At 40.2% G+C, this 22,968-nt stretch overlaps 1 protein-coding gene across 2 annotated transcripts in view; it reads left to right on the top strand.

Annotated features, from left to right (window-relative positions):
• The window catches only part of LOC11175713 (uncharacterized), a 140,244-nt gene that overhangs the window by 55,758 nt on the left and 61,518 nt on the right, over positions 1 to 22,968 (top strand). For both annotated transcript variants that reach the window (XM_061643084.1, XM_061643083.1), the window contains exons 3-4: positions 18,550 to 19,247; positions 22,415 to 22,721. In XM_061643084.1, the coding sequence (XP_061499068.1) occupies positions 18,951 to 19,247; positions 22,415 to 22,721 (604 nt within the window). In that variant the 5' untranslated portion in view covers positions 18,550 to 18,950. The remainder of the gene's footprint in view (positions 1 to 18,549; positions 19,248 to 22,414; positions 22,722 to 22,968) is intronic.

Genomic DNA, 22,968 nt, shown 5'->3' with positions numbered 1-22,968 from the left:
AGAGGAGTTTCCGGGAAAGCCTCAGTTAATCAAAAGTGTGCTAAAAAGATGTTTATAATTTATATCTCTACATGATCAGTTCCAGTTCATAGTCAATGGTACAGTTTAACCTAGTACATTATGGATTCGTGGTTGTTTCCAGGAACGGTATGGATTAAGCATCAGTTCCATATTTGTTCTTTGTTATTTATTAAGTTAAATTCTACGGACCGCGAGTGGCCCTCTTGAAGCGTGTTCGGATTCATTATATTAAAGTCACGTTTCAGCCATGGATTTGTCACGTTTAGTCTTAGGTAAAAATAATTAACGCGTAGAAGATCGCACGGCATGAATACAATTTAACAACGCAGCGCGCGACATGTCATGTTGATGACGATCAGAAATACTGCCCTATGAGGATATCGTAAATCGCGCAAACAAAACATTAGGATTTATTTTTAAGATGACAAGAGATTTTAGTGACCCGACTGCCATTACCGCACTTTATGCTAGTCTGGTTAGATCTATTTTAGAATACACGTCTATTGCGTGGTGTCCTTACACGCACGTGTGGATAGAGAGGATAGAATCAGTCCAAAGAAAGCTATCTCATTACGCTCTTCGGATGTTACCCTGGAATGACCGCTCTCGGTTGTCACCCTACGAATCGCGCTGTCTACTACTGGGTCTTGAGACGTTAAGCAACCGCAGAAAAAAAATGCTCATGCTCTATTCGTAGCAGGAGTTCTGAACCGAACGATAGACGCACCGCGTATCCTAGAGCATATCAATTTCCACGTACCCAGAGTAGCAGCCCGGCATCGTGTATTTCTCTCACTCGATCGAGGCAACACGCGTTACGGAGAAAATAACCCTATAGTAGTGTCCATGTCTAGAAGCTTTAACTCATCCGCTGATTTGTTCGCCTCCGACATAAGTCAGGCTACATTCAGGGAGCGTTTACGTCTATCTCAATTAAAGACCACATAAACCGTGTTTTCTTCGTTTTTTGTCGTTTTTACATATCTTCTTTTTCTTCTTCTTTGGCTCAACAACCGTTGTCGGTCAAGGCCTACCTGTACATACTTGTGGGGTTGGCTTTCAGTGACTAATTGATTTCCCCCATAGTAGGATAGTCAATCCTACGTAAACTAATATTAGATCACCCGTTTAAACCACATGAGTTCGATGGGTTAACTTTCAAACAAATAAACAAATTACATTAAACTCACGGCACATACGAATAAACGGATCAGAGGAGCCGAAGCGAGTTCTGCGTTCCTCCACGTCGAGTAGCGATCTAGCTCGGAGCGATCGCGGCGGGACATACATGTTGATCCTCGAAAGAAGCGCCGACGGAATGGATCCGATTGTCAAAAAGTCCCGCGACAAACAGCAACTGAGCCTTGCAGTGCTGTTGCTTCAAAATCTCCAGGCCAAGCAGTGCACAGTGCCCCTCAAAGTCCAGCTGGACACTCCAGGAGCGCAAAGCGAACCGCGTGAACTTGCGCTGGATCGATTCTAAAAAGGTCAGGGCGTAAGCAGCTGGTAGATCAATGGTATCAACGCGTAGTCGTAGGCTAAAGCACCAAATCATTCACAGAGTACCAGGACTGGAAGGCACTTAGAGTGGCTTGGAGGTTTTTTTTTTAAATAGAGACTTTGAGTCAATTGGCTTCATTCGCCTATTATAATCGGTTGATTAATTCTAAGCTTAAAATCTAACATTCTTCTTTGCAAGTCATTTGTGGCTTGCAGTTACCTTATACCGGTTAATCTCGGTTTGCGTAAAGCTATTTTCTGATTAGAGTTCTTTATAAAGGCTAGTTATACGAAGGAATTTTAACAGTTTTCGCTATCATTCGCTGTCTGGTGAGAGGATGATGTCGATGCTGTGGTCCAATTTGCAGGTTATGCGTTCTGCTGTATAACCATGGCAGCATTTTTTGCAATAAAAAGGTGTGAGTGAGCCGGGTGTGTAATGGTGGAGTTAGTTTGACCGGTCACGGATATGCACAGGAACAGCTTCGCATATGCATATTGATTCAAGATCAAGTACCAGGACGAGTATGAGTTGAGTATCAGTACCAAGGCTGGTACTGGTTTAAGATTAGTTTCAGTTTCGGCTTGGTTTCGGTTATAAGTCATCGGATAGCTCGTCACAAGTTCCTCCTTTTGGATTGGGGTTTCAAGCGTTTTCTTTTAACATTCACACCAGAGTCACGTAAAACATTTTAAATTTTGACTTTGGGTTTGTTATCAATTAATTTTTGGATGGTTCCTCCTGTATAATAAAAACAAATAAAATCAATAAAATAGATGCTAGTCACAAGCTTTTATAAACCAAAAGCTGTAAAAATACAGGGTTTCTCAAGGTGCTTTCCATAGTTTGTTGGGCATTTCTCAGATTTGGTTCAATTGTACTGATTTTCAATGGGACAATACCAATAAGTCGTAGGAACGAACCAAAAATCTATGGGATACGATGAATAAATCATGAGATGAGCCCAAAAAACTACGGGAACCAACCAATAAATCGTAGGTCGTACACTGTAATAAGTGTGCGTGAGCTACATTAGTAACTTTTGATGGTATTGCTTAAAAAGCATGGCTCAAAACAGAACAGTAGTAACAATGAAAAAAGCTGCTGGCAATTATGAATCAATCACAACATGTAGCAGGCATCATATCATATAAAAGAATGGTGGTAAATTCAAAAGTGTTGTATAAATGTAATACAATGTAGCATTAATATAAGAAAACTCTACATGCTTCCATACAGTTTCCTTTGTTGGGATGGAATAGCTATTCTCCTGTGTCCATGCTAGAAACGATCATCCAATAGCTTCTTTGTTCCGGCGCCTTAAAATCGGCAACCCAAACCGGCCGGTATAATAACCGTTTATCAAACACACGCACCAACCGGCTCGTACAATGGCGCTTCGCACCGTCCTTACGCATGTCTCGGGAACGTTCAACAGTGCCACCAAACGTCGCTCACTTACCCAGTGTCGCCGATATATATATGTGTGTGTGTGTGAAGATCCAGACAAGCAAGGATCGTTAAGAGCAGAGACCGTATGTGAAAAGTGGCATTACTGCCAACACGTTGAAATTTATTCACAAAACTATACAGCCCCGAACATTCGTATCATTTGCCATGGTCCCAAGTAAATGGGGCCAAGTAACCGAATGGACCCTCCGGACAGAGAGTAGAGAGGCAATAATGATGCCAATGGCTGTGTCTGTGTGTGTGTGTCTGTTATGCTACACACGGGAAGTAAATTATTCTCCGGCCAAGAACCGCAGCACTATCCCCGTTCCATAGCCGGAAGTAAGCCTGGGCAGAATGTAAAAACAGGTTTACATGGCGTCTGGGGACAATTTTGGAGAAACCGAACCGAACAACGGCAGCGTAAAGTTTCTAATATAACCCCCAATGTAATAAATAAGACAATTCGGCGATGGTGAAGGTGACTGAGGATAGGATGGTGGTAGAGGCTCTTATTTCGGTGGGTAAAAACTGGACCGTCGATCCCTCTACGCCTCGCCCGCCGGGAGGAATCGAAATCGCCCAGACGTGCCTGTGCAGCTTAAGCATCAAATTGATTCGAAAAGATTCGTTCCAGCTTTTCCTTAAGGACCGATTAGAGGTAGTGTGAAAGTGGAGATACTTACTTACTTATTCGACGGTAAAACAGCTTTGTGGAATGTGAAAATATGTTACTATTTTTCTAGTAATCACCACAAAACAAGACCACACATGACGTTTTTTGCATTAAAATGTAGGCAATTGAATTTTTCATTGATGAAACATGAATTTCAGTTAAATTAAACACTTTTAATATTTTTTTTTGTAAACAGTCCTGTTCAAATTTGTCCTATGAGAGAATACAATGACTTTCAGTTTGGTCATTTTATTCATTTTATTTTTGCACGTTTTTAAACGAAAAACTACCAAAATTTTTATTTTCGCGCTTACGCTACCTCTGATCCCACCTTTACAGCTAAATGGATAAGGGAGCAGTCATTCGCAGGGTCAACTGAAGTCGGGCGCATAGCCAGGGATTGGACAGTAATTTTCCCACAAAGTCTAGCATATTGGTAGCTTGTTTTCTTTTTTTGTCTGGAAAACACATCGCCCGGTTGCGGTTTGGCTAGCACAACAAAAGGAAAGTTAAGATTAGAACATATTTATAACGATAAAACAACCGCACGCGTTTGTGTATGTGTGTGTACGTGTGTTTGTGGCCCATTTTGCTACGATTGGTGTGATAAAAACAACGTTCAAAGCTATGTATTTTTATGCTCTACCGATAGCAGCATTTGATTTGATTCCAAAACTTCTCGAAACTGACCGACGGGCCGGACAATGGAAACTAATGTGAACGTAAGAAACTCGGTTACGGTACCGGACCGCACCACCACAACACGTACACATTTAAATCATGCCGATAAAAGTTGATCCCTATCATGCATCATCTCGTTACCGTTGTGGGAGTCCGTGTGCATGAAATGTCGTCTTGGGTCTTGGGCAAAAAGTAAGTAAGTAAGTTCGTTGACCATTGCAACCGTGCTCGTGCGAAGATCAAGGTGACCCGCTGGTGCGGGTCGTGCAGTTAAACTCCCGAAAGTTACAGCCATTTCCGTCTCACGGGTCACGCTGCTGTTAATCATAACATATGGTGCACAATTATCGTAAAGTGCGCCCCAAAAACACGATCTTTTCAGCGTTCTTTCTTATCTCAACGGGGCTGGTGTGGTTGAAGGTTTACTTTCCCTTTCCTGTGATTGCCGTCTGGGTATGGTGGCACACGTGCGTGCACGGGTGTTGATGGGTGATTTTGCGAAGAAAATGCTTTTAGTTGATTGAAACCATTGGGCGGCCAGCTAGTGGGATGGAGTCGGTATGTCGGTGGGATTACCTGCAGGAACGGAGCAAAAAAAAAAAAACGAATGTTATTACATGTATCCACCTATGGATTGTTGTTGGTGCGTTATGCTTTTGGTTGGAGTGTAAATGTTGTGATGTGGATGGTATTTTACACCTTTGTTTTGAATTGTCTTACGAGATTATTTAGGATATAACGCCACCCAATTGAAATATGTTTGAACCATAGCTTAGCTTATATGCTTGATCACATTCGGTGTTAATTATAGCTATTTTCTAACACAAATTTCTTCTTCTTCTATGGGCGCAACAACTGTTGTCGGTCAAGGCCTGCCTGTACTGGTAGTGGGGCTCGGATTTCAGTGACTTATTGATTACCATAGCAAGATAGTCAGTCCTACGTATTAGTGATGTGTAAATACATTTTTTTTCCGGAGTCGGATCGATCCGACTCCGGCACCCCTCGGAGTCGGACTCGGAGATGCTCCGGACTGTTTAGCGGGGAGGGGGGGAGAGGGGTTGCGCACGGGAAAACCCTCGGACTCAACGACTCCGAGTCCGGATCAGTCCGGATCAGCCCGGATCAACCCGGATCAGTCCGGATCAGTCCGGATCAGTCCGGATCAGTTCGTGTAAATTGTTACACCTTTTCGTACATATTCGATGCCTTACTTGAAAGTCAATGAACTCATCAAGAATTGTCTAAACGATAATGGACAGTCATTTTGGGAATTAGCAATTGCAACGTCAACTTAACCTACTCGCCCGGACTCTACCGGATTCGTTCAGACTTACCCAGACTGATCTGGAATGATACGGACTGATCCGGACTGATCCAGGTTGATCCGGACTGATCCAGGTTGATCCGGACTGATCCAGATTGATCCGGACTGATCCGGACTGATCCAGACTGATCCGGACTGATCTGGACTGATCCGGAGTCAAATCCGGTTATGATCCGGAGTCGGAGTCATATTTTACGCACCGGAGTCGGAGTTGATCCATGACTCCGCTTCGGATTACCCATCATTACTACGTATGGGGGCACATTCCTTTCGGGGCTTGAACCCATGTCCGGCATGTTGCTCGATCGTACGAGTTGACGACAGTACCACCAGACCGGGAAATAAGAGAGTGAGGAAAGAGATACGTTGGCTATCGATCGTGTGATATGCTTTGATCTCTCTCTTTAAATTGTCTACCGCAATGGTGTAATAAGAAGAAGTAAACATTGATTCGACGTTTGACCACCGAGGTGAACCAACGTGTTTGGTTTTCAAAGTGACGGTTTCAGAGTGTGTTTGTGTCTGATACAGCGATCCAGTGATACAAGTCGGGATAAGGAAGACAGAGGGAGGGAGAGAAACGTGAAACATGGAAGTTCATGACCCAGGAGGGGGCATTCTCCACGGAAACTATTATGAGATGCTCTAGAATGAACCGAAGAAAAAAATCGGGAAGAGAAACAAAATAGTATCATTATATAATGAATGCACGGAAGAAGAAATATTCCTGTTGATGGAAGCAACAACGTCTAACAAAGACCTAAGCCGAGTTAATGCATTCCTAATAGCAAAAATACTGAACAATGCAATTATTGGAAAACCGACTCAGGTAAATCGCCTGAAAGATAGTAAACTGTTAATACGTGTACGTAACCAGAAACAGGCGAAAAAAATAATGACGATCAAATCAATTCCGGACTATAGAGGGGAAATAGTAGTAAAGACAAAAGAACACCCCACACTAAACACATGAAAAGGCATAATAAAATGCCCTGACATTGAGTTTCTGACCGAAGAAGAAATCATGGCAGGATTCAAAGAACAAAGAGTAGAAGAGGTCAGCATCATGAAAAGAAAAGTAAACGACAAACTAGTAAATCCTAGAACGGCAATAATAACATTTAAGGCAGGAAAAGTCCCTCGCATGCTAGACTTCGGATTGTACCCACTGAAAGTGGAATTCTACATCCCAAGGCCTATGCGGTGCAAAACGTGCATGAAGCTCGGTCACACAAGAAAATGGTGTAATGAGGAAAGAATATACGCTGACTGTAGCGAGCCAGTGCATCCGAACATATGTAAAAAAAATAAAATGTGTCTCGTGTGGAGAACCACTCGACAAAACTGCCCTATCTTCCAGGACGAAACGGAGATAAGCAAAATTAAAACAGAAAATAGAACAAAGTATGCAGAAGCAAAACTATTAGAAGACGGCAATGCCCTGTAATACCTAGACTCCACACAACAGAACGCACATTCACACAAACAGTGAATCCACCAACGAGAACACCTGTGCTCAATACAGACCAATGCCATCATTGCAAAAACTACAGAAAAAAAAAACAATTCAAACACAGAAGGCAAAACAACACCACAACCATAGTAAATACCCAAATAGCATATACTAACGCACAAGAAGACAAAACCAAACACACATCAGAGAAAAAAAACATTATATACGAAATGGACAATGTATCCAACGTGTCGTTCGGATCGGACGAGTCCATCTATGTACAAGAAATTAATGAGACACCACAAATTGCCACGACAATTGTGGAAGAATATATCATTACAAATGCTGAAACTAATCAATCCGATGAAAATGAAAAATTTCAAATCTTTAAATAGATTACACCATGAGATCAAACAAATACCGAAACGAAAGAATGACAATAATGAATAGAATACAACCAGACAAAACTCGAGGAAAAGGAGACACAATCTGCATAGTAGCGTATTTTTGCCAAGGTGAAAATACTCATTACTGATCACTTATATTTTTTTTTTCATTTTGAGAATCTCCATATCAACAACAGAGGGCCATATTAGCAAACACATTCTTAACAGCTAAACTTTGGTACATAGGATCAATAATATCAGCGAACAAAAAACATACAGCAATGCTCACATCTCTACTTGGTGAGTTCATGTGGCCTAAAGGTGGGCTGAGAGTCAGTATGAACCAACTTGGCCTTTCCAAAGCTAAAGGAGGTCTAAATCTTCTTCTACTAAACATAAAGCTACCATCATTACTGATCAATAGACATCTCAAAGAAAAAACTAATATGCCTTTTACCTCAAAATTCATGCTAAAAATAGAAAACCCTCCAAACATTCAATCAGTGCCCAAATTATATCCATGTTTGGAAGTAATAACAAAAGAATGTGCTTATTTAACAGATTCAACCATTCAAAAACCCACAGCAAGTGAAATACATAAGACAATGATGAACTTTATTCCTTCTCCTTCAATTACACAAAGTACATACCCAGCAGTAAATGGAACAAAATATGGCGAAATATTAAATCAAATGAACTCAGCTCAAAACAAAGAACCTTATACTATTTGCTAGTAAATGAAAAAAATAATACCCATGATCAAAAATTCAAACATAATTACAAATCGGTAATCAGTCCAAATTGCTCTTTTTGCGGAATTATTGAAAAACTACAACACAAATTTAAAAACTGCAGAGAAATTGAAGATCACTGGAGAATGTTTAAAGAAATTATTGAATCGTACCACATACAACCTCTTGCATTCAACGAATTATCTAAACCAGAACTGAGAGGCATAAATAAGCAAAATGGCAAAAAAATTAAGAGTCTTCTCATAAACTACATATAATTGATAGAAAATAATGAAATAAAACAAATAACGAATAAAAACACGTTGAAGGTCATGATTAGTTAGGGAATAGTTTGTAAGCAAATATACGGATTTGTATTGTTTTAATAAAAAAAATAAAAATACCAAAATATCTGTGTTAGATATTATACATATGGAAAGCTTTATTTACAATGGAAAGTGAGAATTTTTGAAGAATAGATAACGTGTGAACGCAATAAGAGATTCGATGATAAGAAGGCAATGAACTAACGATGAATTCGAATGCAGAACAAAAGATGAAGTAATGTACTCTATATGAGCAAACGAACAAACGAGCAATTCAGAAAAACCTCGGAAAACCAAAAAAAAAAACATTAAATTGAACTGAAAACCTGGTAATGCTTTTGCCTTTACAGCAAAAAGGACGTATGGCCTAAATTGCCGGTCCTAGTGTTTATAGAGGTTGGTGAATAAATCCACCAGTTGACCGGGACTGGTTTTAAGAGGGCCCAGGAAGCTGGACTCTGAAGCCGAACTGCATATAACCTCACAAAGAGAAGAAGAAGTAAAGAGAAGAAAAACATAACAATCCTCTCCAGTTATTAAAAAATATAGTAAATTACAATTTAGTTTCATAATATTTATTGAAATTTTATTTTGAAAATATATCGGATAAATATGTTTACAAAAACAGTTATCTAGAAAAGAAAATCCATCAAACAGTCAAAACGGATACAAACCTAATACAATGGAATATTGAAAGATTAAAATGATTTACTAAAAAAGTCTATGCTCATGATGAAGCGTATCGCAAGTTCTTACACAGGCCGAATTCTGCCTAAAACTTGAAAAGACAAGGATAGATATATATGGGAGGTCGATTGCGAAGGAGGAAAGGAGAGAAGGAACATAAAGTTAATAAGATAGGAGACTGGCGATACATGGGATTGCGCATTTGAATCTCAAAATTTAATGCCCGGTGCTTGCTGTGGATATAATAAGAGGGCCCATGAGTGCTATAACTGTCTAGAAATCTACAGAACGATGACACGCGTCTATTTCCTCTAATTTCCCTAACCTTTGTTTAACGGTACCTTCTGCAGTGGTCTATGTTACGTAGGAACAGTCCAATTTTGATACGGTCCCAGCAGAAGTACAGTGTCTTGGTTCATGCATGGGTCTCGTTTTACAGTGGCCATGCGTTTATAGTGATTTTCGAGTCATAATTTGCCAACAAATATGCAACAGCTGTGCTTTGATGCAATAATTTATTGATGCAGCAGAACCCCTCGTAACGAGTGTGACCCATTACAGTGACTCACTCGTTATGCAATTTTGCAACGAGTGCGTTTTGCAATTTGTATGAAAAGTGAAATAACTGGATCCAGGACAGGAAAAGTTCAGATATATAGGTGTTATATACACATAAAAAATTAAAAATTTATTAAGACTGCTAATAATTTCGAGGATTTTTCTAGATCACTATTTTATTGTCTTTATTATTCAGTTAGGAAAAAATCACAAATAGTCGACTTTTTTCAGCCTTTTCTTTGACACTTAACGGGCATTAAAAATAACGTTTGTTTCATACACTCCATTACTTGTAGAGCTTCAATATTGTCTGATGATGATGTTTGCGGACATATGTGGAAACAGTATTCCATGTTTTTAACATATTCTGTATGTCTTCAGTTAATTGTTGATTAATCTTTTCTGTTGATGCGGAAGCTTTCTCTTCGGAATTAGTTTTTTGCAATTCAATAAGTTCTTCTGGGATTGCCATTTGCTCTGTTAGAATTTCATCGATGTCGGTTTTCTCTATTTCAAGTCCTAAAAATGGGAAATAGAGTCACGAAAAGGGGCTGGTAGTGATATTTGTAGTGAAGTATGAATGTATTAAGGTGTGTACACCTTAATCGCTGGTCGGTTTGCATTGTCACAAGCTCACCTACAGATGGTTCTTGGTTTGTGTCATTTGGTCCAGCCTCCGAACAACGTCCCATATCAGAACAGAGTTTTTTTTCCACACAGATAGTTATGTTCTCTTTGTAACTCCTTCCCATGCTTTTTTCTATAAATTAGTTATCCAAAATTAATTTGATGAAACACCTGTTCATTCTTCTGTTATATAAAAGCAATGTTGGATAACGCTTTCTCAATGGTAAAATATTGTTGTTAATTCGCCGAGGGTTCAAGTGCTAATGTCTATTCTCTGTCAAATTCACAGTGCTTCTAACTCTTCTTATTGCTAATCTGTCTTCTAATCCTTCATGCACTTTGTCCTAGTTGTTCTAATTCTAATTGTGCCTTGCACATTGCCTACCGTAAGCTGTCAACATATACAGTTTTTAAAAAAACTGCTGATAATAGGTAACCATAACATAACCTACTGATCCATTGGTTGAACAGTGGGAGTCGTTTTAGACGGAAGAAACTGGATTTTAACGTATTTTGAATTTGAATTTGTTCGTAAGGATCTCAGCCAGGGTTTTGGGATGACCAAGTGTATTACCCAGGACTAGAAAAGCAGGGAGGGGTAGATTATTTTCAATTAAATATGTTTTTACGCTGGGACAAAAAGTACAAGTTATTCGCTCAATAAATATGTTATGCTTTTTTCTTAGATTTCCACAACATTTCCACGTCGATTTTGTTAGATTTGCTCGTTATGCGACAAACTCAGTACAAGAAATACTTGTTATGAGGGGTACCAGCATAAAATGAAATGTAAAGTATCAACTGACGGAGATCCTTTACTGTAATCACGGAATTAACCCCACATACACCGGATCGATGCTAATGCGTTGACCATGTTATAGATAGTTACTTCCTTTAAAGGCTTTATGACAGATCTAGACTGATAACGGTTGCTATTGTATGTAAAACAATATTTTGTCATAATTATTTTGCATTTGCAAATGAATGTTTCTGCTAACAAGTTTTCTAAGCACAATGCTATCAAGAGCTAGGTTAGATTTTTGTCTGTAAACTAGTGAGTTTTGTCTCACGGTTGGTAAATGCTTGAAAAAATATTATGAACTACCATCCTCAAACATATCTTAAGTCGTTTAACTAACAATTAATTAGCTACAAAAATCATTTGTATTGATAAAAATAATGTATTTCTTTTTATCATTTCTAAAATTGTTTTTATTAATGAACAGAACTTTTCTGGTAATGATGTCTCAATAAAAATTGCACTGAACATGCCCATTTACAATCATAAAATTAACCTGCGAAATGACTAGAAAAAGTTCTAAAGCAATAATTAACCAACTAATAACCCACTACGAACCTAATGTTTCATGTGTTGCACTCGCTTGGGCGTTGATGCAGCTACCGCTGAATATGTGTATGTGCAACATAGTGCTACTGATTCATCATAAATTCATTAGTGCACACACTCCGCCAGCCAATGGAGTGATGATAAGGCATACAGCTTAATGAGAAATCATTTCCTACATAAATAATGATGCTAATTGATTTTCCCGCAGGCTAGAGCCAGAGCCAGCTCACAGGACGATGCCTTCGCGAGCGTCTTGATGGAGGGAGTCAAAGTTCCGCCCGCTTTTTGTCCGCCCGCCTTGCATCGATGGGGACGAGCAATTAGCTGACTTTAGCTGTGTCTCTGCAATGCATACACTTTCAGCGTATCTGTCACATTCAAACAGTCAAATCGTAATGTCCCGAGGATGTGCTAGTGTGCGTGTGTGTGTGTGTGTGGGATAGTTATCCTTATGCATTCTTCAAAGTCAGTTTGTGCTGTCCGGTGAATGTAACGCTTGATAATTGGGTAGGATTGGTTTGATTGCGAAAGTTGAATGTGTCGCATCATTAGGCAAGGGAGAATTGGGAAAGTTTTCCACCAAGCCACATGGTTCGCTAACTGGTTGACGTAAACGATCCTGCTTGATGGTTGGAAATTGTACAATGGAGACATTTGGATACCATTTCAAAGTTTTCGTAGTTATGTTCGGGTTTGAAGTATATAAGTGGGTTCGATTTGAAAGAGAAGAATTGCTCTTGCTCTTTATGTTTGCTTGCAAAGATCTAATGTTGGAGAAGTTTTTGATTTTCCTTACTGTAATGTTAAATTTGCAACGTTCGGTTTAAATGGACAAAATCCAATCCAATGGCTTTGGATGTTTCTATTAACTTTAATTCCACTCTGAATACATGTTTTAAAGTGCTGGGAAAAGTGGCACTAAAAACGAGTTGAGGAATAAAATCTTGCATCCCTATTCATTCGCCACCGTTTTTCTGTAAAGTGCAATAGAAAAGAGATAATTTATATGCATACTCGGTACGCTGTAAACTGTAATCTAATAAAAGTGGTTTTGCATTTTACCAACCCGTCTACCCGCCACCCGTGTTTCGCTCCAGTTAAGGCATCGGAACCGAGCCAACCAGCAACCAGCCAACCAACCCGCAGGCTAACATAAATTATAATCAAGCGGAAACTGTGCCTATCCGCCGCATCCGATCGTAAGGTGAAAAGAATTCATCCCCCACTAGCAGCACATGCTGCTACGGCGAAATGAAGTGCAACGAGCGAAGAAGGTAAAAGAAATATGACGGCTAAGCTTCGGTCTGTGCCGGGTTTGATCCGCAAGCCGTAGCAGCAGCAGCAGTAGCCGCAGTTTGCAACGTGAAGCCATGATGCAATTGCTCTCGATTTTTACTAGCACATTGAAGAAAGCTCTGTGCTCTTTAACGATCTTCGCCCGTCTGCCACACACTGCAGCTCTCGTCTACGTCTACGTTACGTTCGTCGGCATCGGACAGTGAGTGCTTGGCTTGACTTGCAGACTAATAAAAGCTCAAGTGGCATAAAAACTTGCGAGAAAGAAGAAGAAGAGGGAGGGAGAAACCAACACGCAACGATGCGGATTGCGAAAATCTATCACCGTGCGGGCTACCGGAACCGATACCGAAAAGCGAACAGGAAATGATTTATTCATATTCATTGGAAGGGAAAATTGGTTTTAAACGAAGGATCAAATTGCCGTTCGACAGGAGCGTCGTTCTGATCCATCCCAGCAATCCCAGCGCAGAGACAGAGAGAGCGAGCTTGATCTTCCAGTACATGACAGTGACCGAGTTCGGTACGAGCTTTGTATTGGTTGCCAAGCTAATACGGCCAAGCTTCGATTCGATTGAAGGTATTGGACGGAATTCATTAGCCACTGGTTTTAGTGTGCTTTAAAGTAGCAAAAGAAGAACAGGACAATGAGTTATAGCTGACGATGAAAAGACTGGAAGGAGATTCTAGTGGTAGCAAATATTCATCAAAACTCAATTACATCGATGGAAATCAATTCATTGTGCGCAAGAGATTTCTAAGCATTTTAATAAAATGATAAAACAAACCTCTAACAAACGATGTAACGTATTCTTAATATAAAAAGATTGTATACTGTTAATACAGTTTAATTTGAATTCAACAGGCAACCCCTATTATTAACACTCTGTGCACTGTGTGGCTCAGTTTGAAATCACAGCTTTGTTAACTCTCCTTCTCTGTGATTGGTCTCTCAGCAACTCTGAGCAGAACGTATTGCAGCGAAAAGAAAGAGAGAGCGCATATTGCAGAAGCGGCATCGTACGTGAGGATCGGAAAGTGAGTGAACGATCGTAAGCCAATGAAACGCTCTCACCGCTCTCTTATCACGTGTTCTCCGCAGAAAGCTAATGCAAAATGCCAGTACCCAGAGTGTTAATAATAAAACACCTTTTGGTACACAAAGTCGCATTGACCGTGAGGATCAAACCAAAAGATTAATTTAAAATTAAATAACTAAATGTTCATAAAACAAATACTTAAATTTGGATTCTTCATACATCATACAAAATATTACTAGAAGAACTGACGATTTGCCATTTAATAATAAAATTACAAAAACATCCTTCAATTTTTGAGAGTTTTATCTTGACCCTTGAATTCTCTCTTATGCAGGATTAATTGTTTATGACTAAAATATTAAATTTTGTTAAAGTACCATGCGCCTCCATTAAAATAGACATAAGGTGGGATGCCGTATATACTGGTATTTTTATACGGGTGTCCGTATATCAATGGTATTGAGTAATGAAAGTTCAATGAAACGGTGACATGGCGTGCTGACGAGTATTTTAGAGAAAAAAAAACGTAACGAAAGACATTAAATTTTATGGAAAATTTTAAATATTTCCTTGGCACAAAACTGATTAGTTTCCCAAAATTTAAAGCAATTTAACATTAGGTTTACGGAACTCGTCAAAGTGACGGGTGGGTTGATTACATTTAGTTTTTTTAGTTAAGTTGTAACATTTTTCAACCAAAAATTAATGTAGCCTTGAAAGAGAACTATTAACAACCTATAATAATTAAAAAAAAAAATCATAAATGATTTAACGGAAACTCAAACGGAATTGCTGATCATCTTATTCCTCGTGTTTTTTGAAACTCACGCGGACGTCGGTCAAAATGTGGCATCGAAAAGATATCGGTTCATGTGTTCGGTGAAACAATAACGACTATTACAATAAATTAGCATTGTGCAGACTCTTATTATGGAAACCAAAACATGTTAAACGATTAATAATATTAATAAAATAGGTTTTTTCATTATTTTAACCAATCTAAATACATATTTTATCCACCCGTCAAATTGACGGGAGTCCGTAGAGATAGGAATATAAGAGATGTCCGTAAACAGGGTGTTAAAAAACATACAGTGACCTATTATCTGTGTTATTCGAATATCCGGGTGAGGAAGTGTTCCGATGAGTCCGGTTAAACGACATTCCACTGTATAGTAATTCATTTTCAATTACGTTCGAATCATACTAAACCGTAACAACAAAGCAGGAAAAATCGTTTCCAACGACCTACTTTACGCATTCTCCCTACAGTCAGTCCACTGCGGGTGCTTTTAATTAATCGCCCAAATGGCACTGAATAGTTTAACTCCGTTTGTTAGCCATCCCCCATTCCCCATTGACAAGGGTGAGAAAGCAAATGAAGTGAATGCGAACGTTGCCGTTTCTTTTCCTTCCTCCATGTGGGTCTGCTGTTGTGCAGCGTGTTGGTCTGTGATTGTCACACAAATTATAGGCAATAAATCTCGGCACCACGCCCAGCATCGCTGGCAGACTGGCCGGCTGGTTCTGTGCCTTCCCGTGTACCCGTAATTCCTGCGAGTCCTCAAAGCAATTAAGCGGCAGCGTTCGGAATGGAAGCGTGACGAACGTAAAGACAAACATGAGAAAACTCTCGACCCTCGGGAGGATTTGCTGACAGTGAGGTCCAACGGGACACGCCGGCTTACTTATTCACTCGCACGGAACGGCTTACTCGGAAAAGTGGGCACGGTGCGGCGGATAGGACGACGCATGTCACGCATCACTGCCCTTGAAGGCTAATTGATTATCCACCGAGAGCGCAATGGGGAGCACGGTTCGTTTTAGTGAAGAGTTCAACACACTTACACGCCGTGTTGCGCTCACACTCACTGCTAAACTCCTCGTCCGACATGTTTCAACCGACGGGCATTCCGGGCGGTATGAGCAAACGAGGGATTAAAATGTTGTTCCTGATTGTTTCGTTTTCATTAGATTGATTGATCGGACACACTTGGCTGGGAAAGATCGGGTGAGATACTGAGCGTAGCGAACCCCATGGAATATATGTAAATATATGCGCAACCCATTGGCCATTTTTCCTGGCCTGGGGCGCGGGCTGGACTAGTTTGGTTGATCAACTTCCAATTAGTCGAGGGAGTACCGTGACGGGTTTTATGTATGCCAGGAAATTGACACTGTAGGAATAGAGCGAGCCCTAGATAGATAGCCCCGATTACATTTGCTGGTTGGCACAGTGGTTTAACAGCTTTCTATGCAGCATTCCTTGTTTCCTTTTAGCTATGTTAAATAAAATAAATTTGATAAACTCTAATACCTTTTGCGATTTATATTATTCAGCAGAAAGAATTAGGTTCGACAGATTTTTTACATAAAGAATGTGCGTTTTGAGTAGATGAATTTTATAATCGACTCCATTATTGGTCCTCTGTTTGGTGAACAAATGATCTAGAGCATAATTATCTTTCAAAAGTATGTTATAAAACAATAAATGATAACAAAAAGAATAAAAAATGATATAATGAGTTAGAAAAGGGTTTAATTTTACACTACCATGAAAATGGAGGTGGCGTTGTGTACAACATTCGATCTGTACAAATTAAGAATAATGGATAAGGACTGACTATCCTACTTCGTGGTACTAAAAAGTCCCGAAACCTCGTATGGTCTCAGAAATGAGCGCTAAAGTTGTTACCCCAAAAATAAAACAGTTTTACAGTTTTAAAAGGGTTGATTGAACTTTTTTTAGGTTTTTCTGCATATAAAATTGTCTCAAATCATAAAAAGATGATCATATTATCGCGAGTCCCTATCATTAGGCTGTTTACCAATCCTATTTGATGTGAAAAAATGACTACAAGTGACATTTTTCTGCATACATCTTCCAAACCATGCCATTAGTAATCTATAATGAGAAATACAATTACATGCAAAGTCGGTAGATGTTCAATTACACAAAGCTGGACTATGATCAGCTTCTGCTTTGAAATTAAATGAATCGAGGATTGTGTGATCAATCGTTCTGCTTGGCATAATTCCTAGCGTTATTCCTACGTCCTACGCGATCATGCCGGCCTGTTCAGGCAGTGCTTGTTGCGGGGGGACGTCCATTCTAGACTTTAACCAACGGTCGGGATGGTGTTAAGACGGGCGAGTTTACTACTGTACCACGGGAACGCTCCGTGTGATAAATTATTTATAATTAAATGTTTTAAAATTTAAATTTAAATTTTATAAATGTAGCCGGTCTCGTAGTACAAATAGACCGTGCCGCCATACGTAGGATTGACTATCCTGCTATGGGGGGAAATCAATTAGTCACTGAAAGCCAACTCCACAAGTGGTACAGGCACGCCTTGACCGACAACGGTTGTGGAGCTAAAGAAGAAGAAGAATTATGTATTACTACAAACTGCTATAGAAACATGACATTTTCTGTTCCGATTGTGGGACTATAGGACAAAATATCTTAAATAAAAAAAAAGTACCGAAAGGCAATCATTTTGAATAAACCTATTCGGAAGCATAGTAGTTATATGGTACGAAATAAGTAATTTCGTAGGTTTGCAGTCATTTACAGCGTTAACAGAAGCACGAGTTTCCTTAGGAAATGCTGAGGATTTAGATCCATGAGATCCGTTCAACCACCAAGAGTACTGTAACATCGCTGTAAAGAAAGCGAATTGAATTTTCTCCTTGAACCTTGAGCCTAAAATCGTTAGAAAGTGAAAGAATTTCTATTAACGTATTTTTGTTTCACACACTTTCGGAGTATGACGATGCGCGTCACAACTTTTACAACCAGCAGCGGTGAAAAGTTTACCAAGGCGTGACATAATTCACACCCAAGAATTTATTTAAAAAAAAAAACAACAACAACAACAAAACCAACACACCATTCAAACTCCCACACTCTCCTACCATCTTCATCATTTTGCTCAACCTAGTCTGGCATTCGAATAGGGAAATGATGATGATGATGACGTTGGATAATAATGTGGTCGCGAGTATATCAATATTCATGGTGGCACATTTCAGCACGTACACTGTCGGCATTCGTTTGGGCTGCATTTCATGCTAGAGTACACTTATCCGCACACAAGTAACATCTGTGGGATTACGCACATTTACACCGGTCGTGAACGTGGGCTAAGCCAGTGCCCAATGTCAACACCGCGCGCATTGTTTGTCATCGGAACCACAGCGGACAAAAACACCGCTGCGAGGGTCGGAAAATTCAATTATGATTTATTTTTGCATCTTGATTATGTTTTTTTTTTTTTTTGAAAAATGCACCCAACAAGAAGAGGTGTGTTTTTCGGAATTTATTCGGATTGCCTCTCTATTGGCAATATGTAGTACCAAACAACTTTTTCACCTGAACGTATTTGCTTCATTTTTCACATTTCTCCGCTTTTCTCTCCGTTCCCTCTATTCCACAGCCCTGCTTTTCGTCAAACATAACAGTACGTGCCCGAGGTCGACGGATAAGCGTTACGGATCCGAACGTTGCTATCGGCAAAAACCAGCCGCAGCAGCACAGCAGCAGTCAGCGACCGGAAAATGGTGTGAAAAAAGTCAAAACTAATCGAGTGGTCCTCTTTATCACCACGGCAACCGGTACGGTTGGGGCGGCTTTGTCGTCGCGTGAATAACATTGAAGCGAAAGTTGTTTTGTGCACTGTGTGCTGGTGCGCGCGAAAACGATTGTTCGACCGCCGGAAGCTACCGGGCCGGGCTGTTTTGGGTGAAAAATCGCACCTTCCGCACGAACCACGGGGATATGGGAATCGATGGAACGGTACAGCAGCAGCAGTAGCAGCCAACGCCAACGAAATGAAAAATGTCTTCGCTGAGGAAATCCGCATCGTTTCGTTCGAGAATTCCTGTGCGCCGAACTCGCCTACCGCATAGACGCTGTACTAGTCCGGACAACCGCCAGGCCGGCACGGGCCCGATCGGCAACAGCCACGGTTCGGAATCGTCCATCGCAACCGCACTGAACGACGCCGACACAGGGCTGTTTGGGAAAGCGGTTGGCCAGCAGCCAAAAGCGTGGTACGATCGCAGCCACTGCTACTCGTCCTCGAGCTATTCGAGCAGCGACGAAAGCTACGACTCGGAAGCGGCTCCATTTCAGGTGAGTTCTTGTGACGGGTAGTGCCGACTATCGGAAAACGAGTGTTTCACGGGAAGTGTTTTTTAGCCCGCTTCTTTGCACTTCTACACTGGTTCATACGTTTCCGGGGGCAAAGAAAGCAACGACAATGATCTCAATATGTAGGACGGCCTACATTCGGGCGTTTTTTTGCTTAGTAGCTTGTTTGCGATACATTTTATTGCTTGCTGTGTGCCGTGTTCACTATTGACTCTGTTCGTTAACGCATTTATAGGTGAAATGGAGAAGATTTTTCGGTAGGAATGTACGTCTCGCTGTCACAATAGAACTGCAGTTGAGATAATACACTGATTCACTAGATTTATGGTGCCAGAAGAAGCTCTCCATTGAAGGGAAAGAACAATCAATCATAATTATATCAAAATACCAACAGAAACTGTTTTCAATAATATCGATCATGATAAAGCACATAGGAGGGATTTGAAAAGAAAAGTATGACTCACATTGGCAATGTCCAAACGCCTTTCTATGGCCTTGAAAATAGAAAGTATGGTAGTGTTCTAATGGAAAGACGCACCTGACACGCGCTAGATCGGAAGGTTCGGATATGGAATGCGAGCTGAATCGTTTTCTTTAATATTTTGTAATTTAAGATGGTACAGGATAAGTTTTTGTCCTAACCGTTAAAACAATTGTTAACTGTAATCTTAGCGATCTTACGATCTTCTTCAGCCAACATGTTTTTAATGTTTGTTTTAGGGTCATGCCCGGGGAGTACAGTGGATGGGGACGCAGTTTGGTTCCCAATTCGTTATCGTTTTCACCATCTTTTTACACTATTTGTGACGTGGAACTCTCGCGCGAAGATTTTTCATGTTCATATGATTGTGCATCATATCATACACACGATTCTTAGATATCGCAAGTGCTTCTGCTATCTCGATCAATGTCACAGTAGTTGCCGCTAAAATGTTGACTCTATCTCACATATTTTTGTCTCAAAGGCACGTATTTCTGACAGCGAGTCACAATTTTTGACTCTAAGGCATCAATTTTTGGCTGTGAGTGAATCGCTTCATTTACAAAATTCAAGTCTTTGGGTTCCAAAATCATTGAAATTACCTTAACTTAATTAATAATTAATTTTGGATGTTTTACAGGGTTTTGCAAGTCAGAATCGAATGTCAGCAAAACTATTTCAGAAGTCCAAGATCCAATTTATTTGTCAAAAATTTTTGTTTCATCATACCGATGCTATTTTCACAGGCGCAATATGATTTTTAAAACGATCAAGCGGGGTTTTTGGAGACCTTTTGCATCGTTTTGCAAATTCAATCACGCGTTATTGTTCAGGTTATTGAGATTATTATTGTCGTAAGACCCTGTAATGGAGTGAAAAAAGTTGGCATGTATTGTCAGGTGTAAACAACGGTTTTAGAATTAAAAAAATCCATTTTTTTCTCAAAAAACAATCAGACTGTCAAAAATCTGCTCAAATACCTTGTAAAATTATCATGATTCCTACAAGAGCTAAACTTTCATGACTTACAGACCAAAGTAGGTGCGTTAGAGTCAAAAATTGATTGAGTACTGTCAAAAATTGGATGCTTTAGAGCCAAAATTTGCTGGCAACGACTGTATTTTACGAATATCAAAACTTTAATTTAAATTTAAAATTTATGGACTTTTTGGTCAAACATCCTTTCACTACGGACGTCATCCACTGACAGCTCCCCTGCCAACGGCGAACCCACAGGATGAAGCAGCAGTCTGTACACAACACTCTTGCACTACGTTCGATTGTGATACTTCGGCGACTTTTTAAAAACACGAAGCCAATACTTAATCGGCTTCAGCACCATTTTTCGATCGAAAAAATTCGATCGATCCGGCTGTCATTTTGGTGTCATTTGACACTCATTTCGCCGCCAAGGTGTTCATTTTACTGGTCTTTTTGAAAACTGGTATACCATGACACTCACGAGCAAAATGAACTATGCTACAAAAATTCGATCGTTCCGCTTTGTATGGGGAAAAATACGCGACACATTGAGCTGCGGAAATTATCGAATATCAGAAAAATGCCATAAATCAAGGTTGATGTTTTTGAAAAACGTTATTTAAAAGCAAGTTGGTAAATGTTTTGGTTTTTTTTCAATGTTTTGGGTGATAAAAAATTATTTTTAAAATTGTTTACCTGGGGGGCCAACTTCATGTAGGGGTATAAAAGAAATAGTTATACTGTCAGTTTTACGTGAGCGCCTATAGAATTTTTTCGATCGAAAAATTGTGCTGAGGCCGAATGTTTGAAGTTGATGATGTAGTGTCTGAGTAACAGTTGATAAGTGTATCAAGCCATTGTTTTGTTTGAACAGTGTTTTTACCCACTAAAAAAGCTTCAAAAGCTTTCAACGTAAGTCTTCAATGTCTGAAGATTGCAATGGGCCCATCTTAAGTAATTACGTAGAGTATCCTGCAAATAGTAGCAGATACTTTAGGCACTCAGATTGGTTTGCTTTATTCATATTTGCACTTGAAATTGCGATTAAATTATTAAACAGTTCATTATTTGCGAGAACAACTGGCGGGTTGTGAAAATTCTCTTCCGGGTATGATTCGAGCCAAAAGGGGAAACACAATCAACACCACAACCACTGCTCCTTAGGTATCAGCGATCATGCAACGTTAAAAACCTATCAGCCAATGTGTGATTGCATTCTGACTTATTAATCACTAGTCGGGAAACACTTTGTTGAGCGTTGTTTTTTTCTCTCGATATCTGTACACGGATTGTTGCTCAGGAGTATCTCTATGAGAGCTATGCATGCTGATTGCGGGAAATAAATAAAACCGTGTAGGGTCGACAGAAGAGACGTGTGTGTGTGTGTGTGCATTAAATTATGCAAAATAAATCATAACATCGTGTGGTAGTATCGCTTGTTCGTGCCATTGAATCAATTTGTTCAATAAATACGCCTAAGTGGCCACAAAACGAGTGTGCGGATAAGCTGCATATCATGGTAAACAAAAAAGGAAATGCCCTTGAAGCCAATGACCTAATTCACCATCGTCATGAAATGATGAAAAGCATTCCGTATGCAAAAGTGTGAAGAAACGAAAGAGCAACAAAAAAAGCGACACATTTTCATAAATACTAAAAGCAGATTTATGTGCCATTTCGATTGCAGCATCTCCTGAATCAATCATCATCGGTGGTGGCAACCGGTGCTGGCGGTCTGTACGAAAGGCCGACACAGGAGCACCAACAACGGCAGCCCGAACTGCCGTACCATCATCATCATCATCAGGTGCCGCCGTACGGTCAACAGTTTGAGCAACCGTTCCTGTCGCACCAGCAGCAGCAGCAGCCCTCCTTCGCTACGTCCAGCTGTTTGAGCACCTCGACCGATGCCATGAGCCTCGACGGACTGCTGGATTGCGTCAGTACGGGAACGTTCTCCTGTCCGCCGTCACCGAAATCGAAATCATATTTGGGTAAGCGATTATTTACGACGCGTGCTACGTAAAATGCGGTCAGTTTTTCCCCTTTCAACAACGAAAACATGTGTGCCCGGTGGAGGAGGGTCGGTGCAAGAGACGACGTTCCTGCGGCTGAGGTGGGTTTTGGGTTTTCGGTTGAATTTTAACTTTCCGACGTCGGCATTGATGCATTGATGCGGAGGACCGGCACCAAAGTGCCATGGCAATGGCGTTCGATTCGGTGCATGTTGAGGCATTGACA

This window comes from Anopheles gambiae, chromosome 2, assembly GCF_943734735.2.
Source record: "Anopheles gambiae chromosome 2, idAnoGambNW_F1_1, whole genome shotgun sequence".
Taxonomy (NCBI): domain Eukaryota; kingdom Metazoa; phylum Arthropoda; class Insecta; order Diptera; family Culicidae; genus Anopheles; species Anopheles gambiae.
The sequence above is the reverse complement of the archived record's forward strand: the minus strand, read 5'-3'. Positions and strand labels throughout refer to the sequence as shown.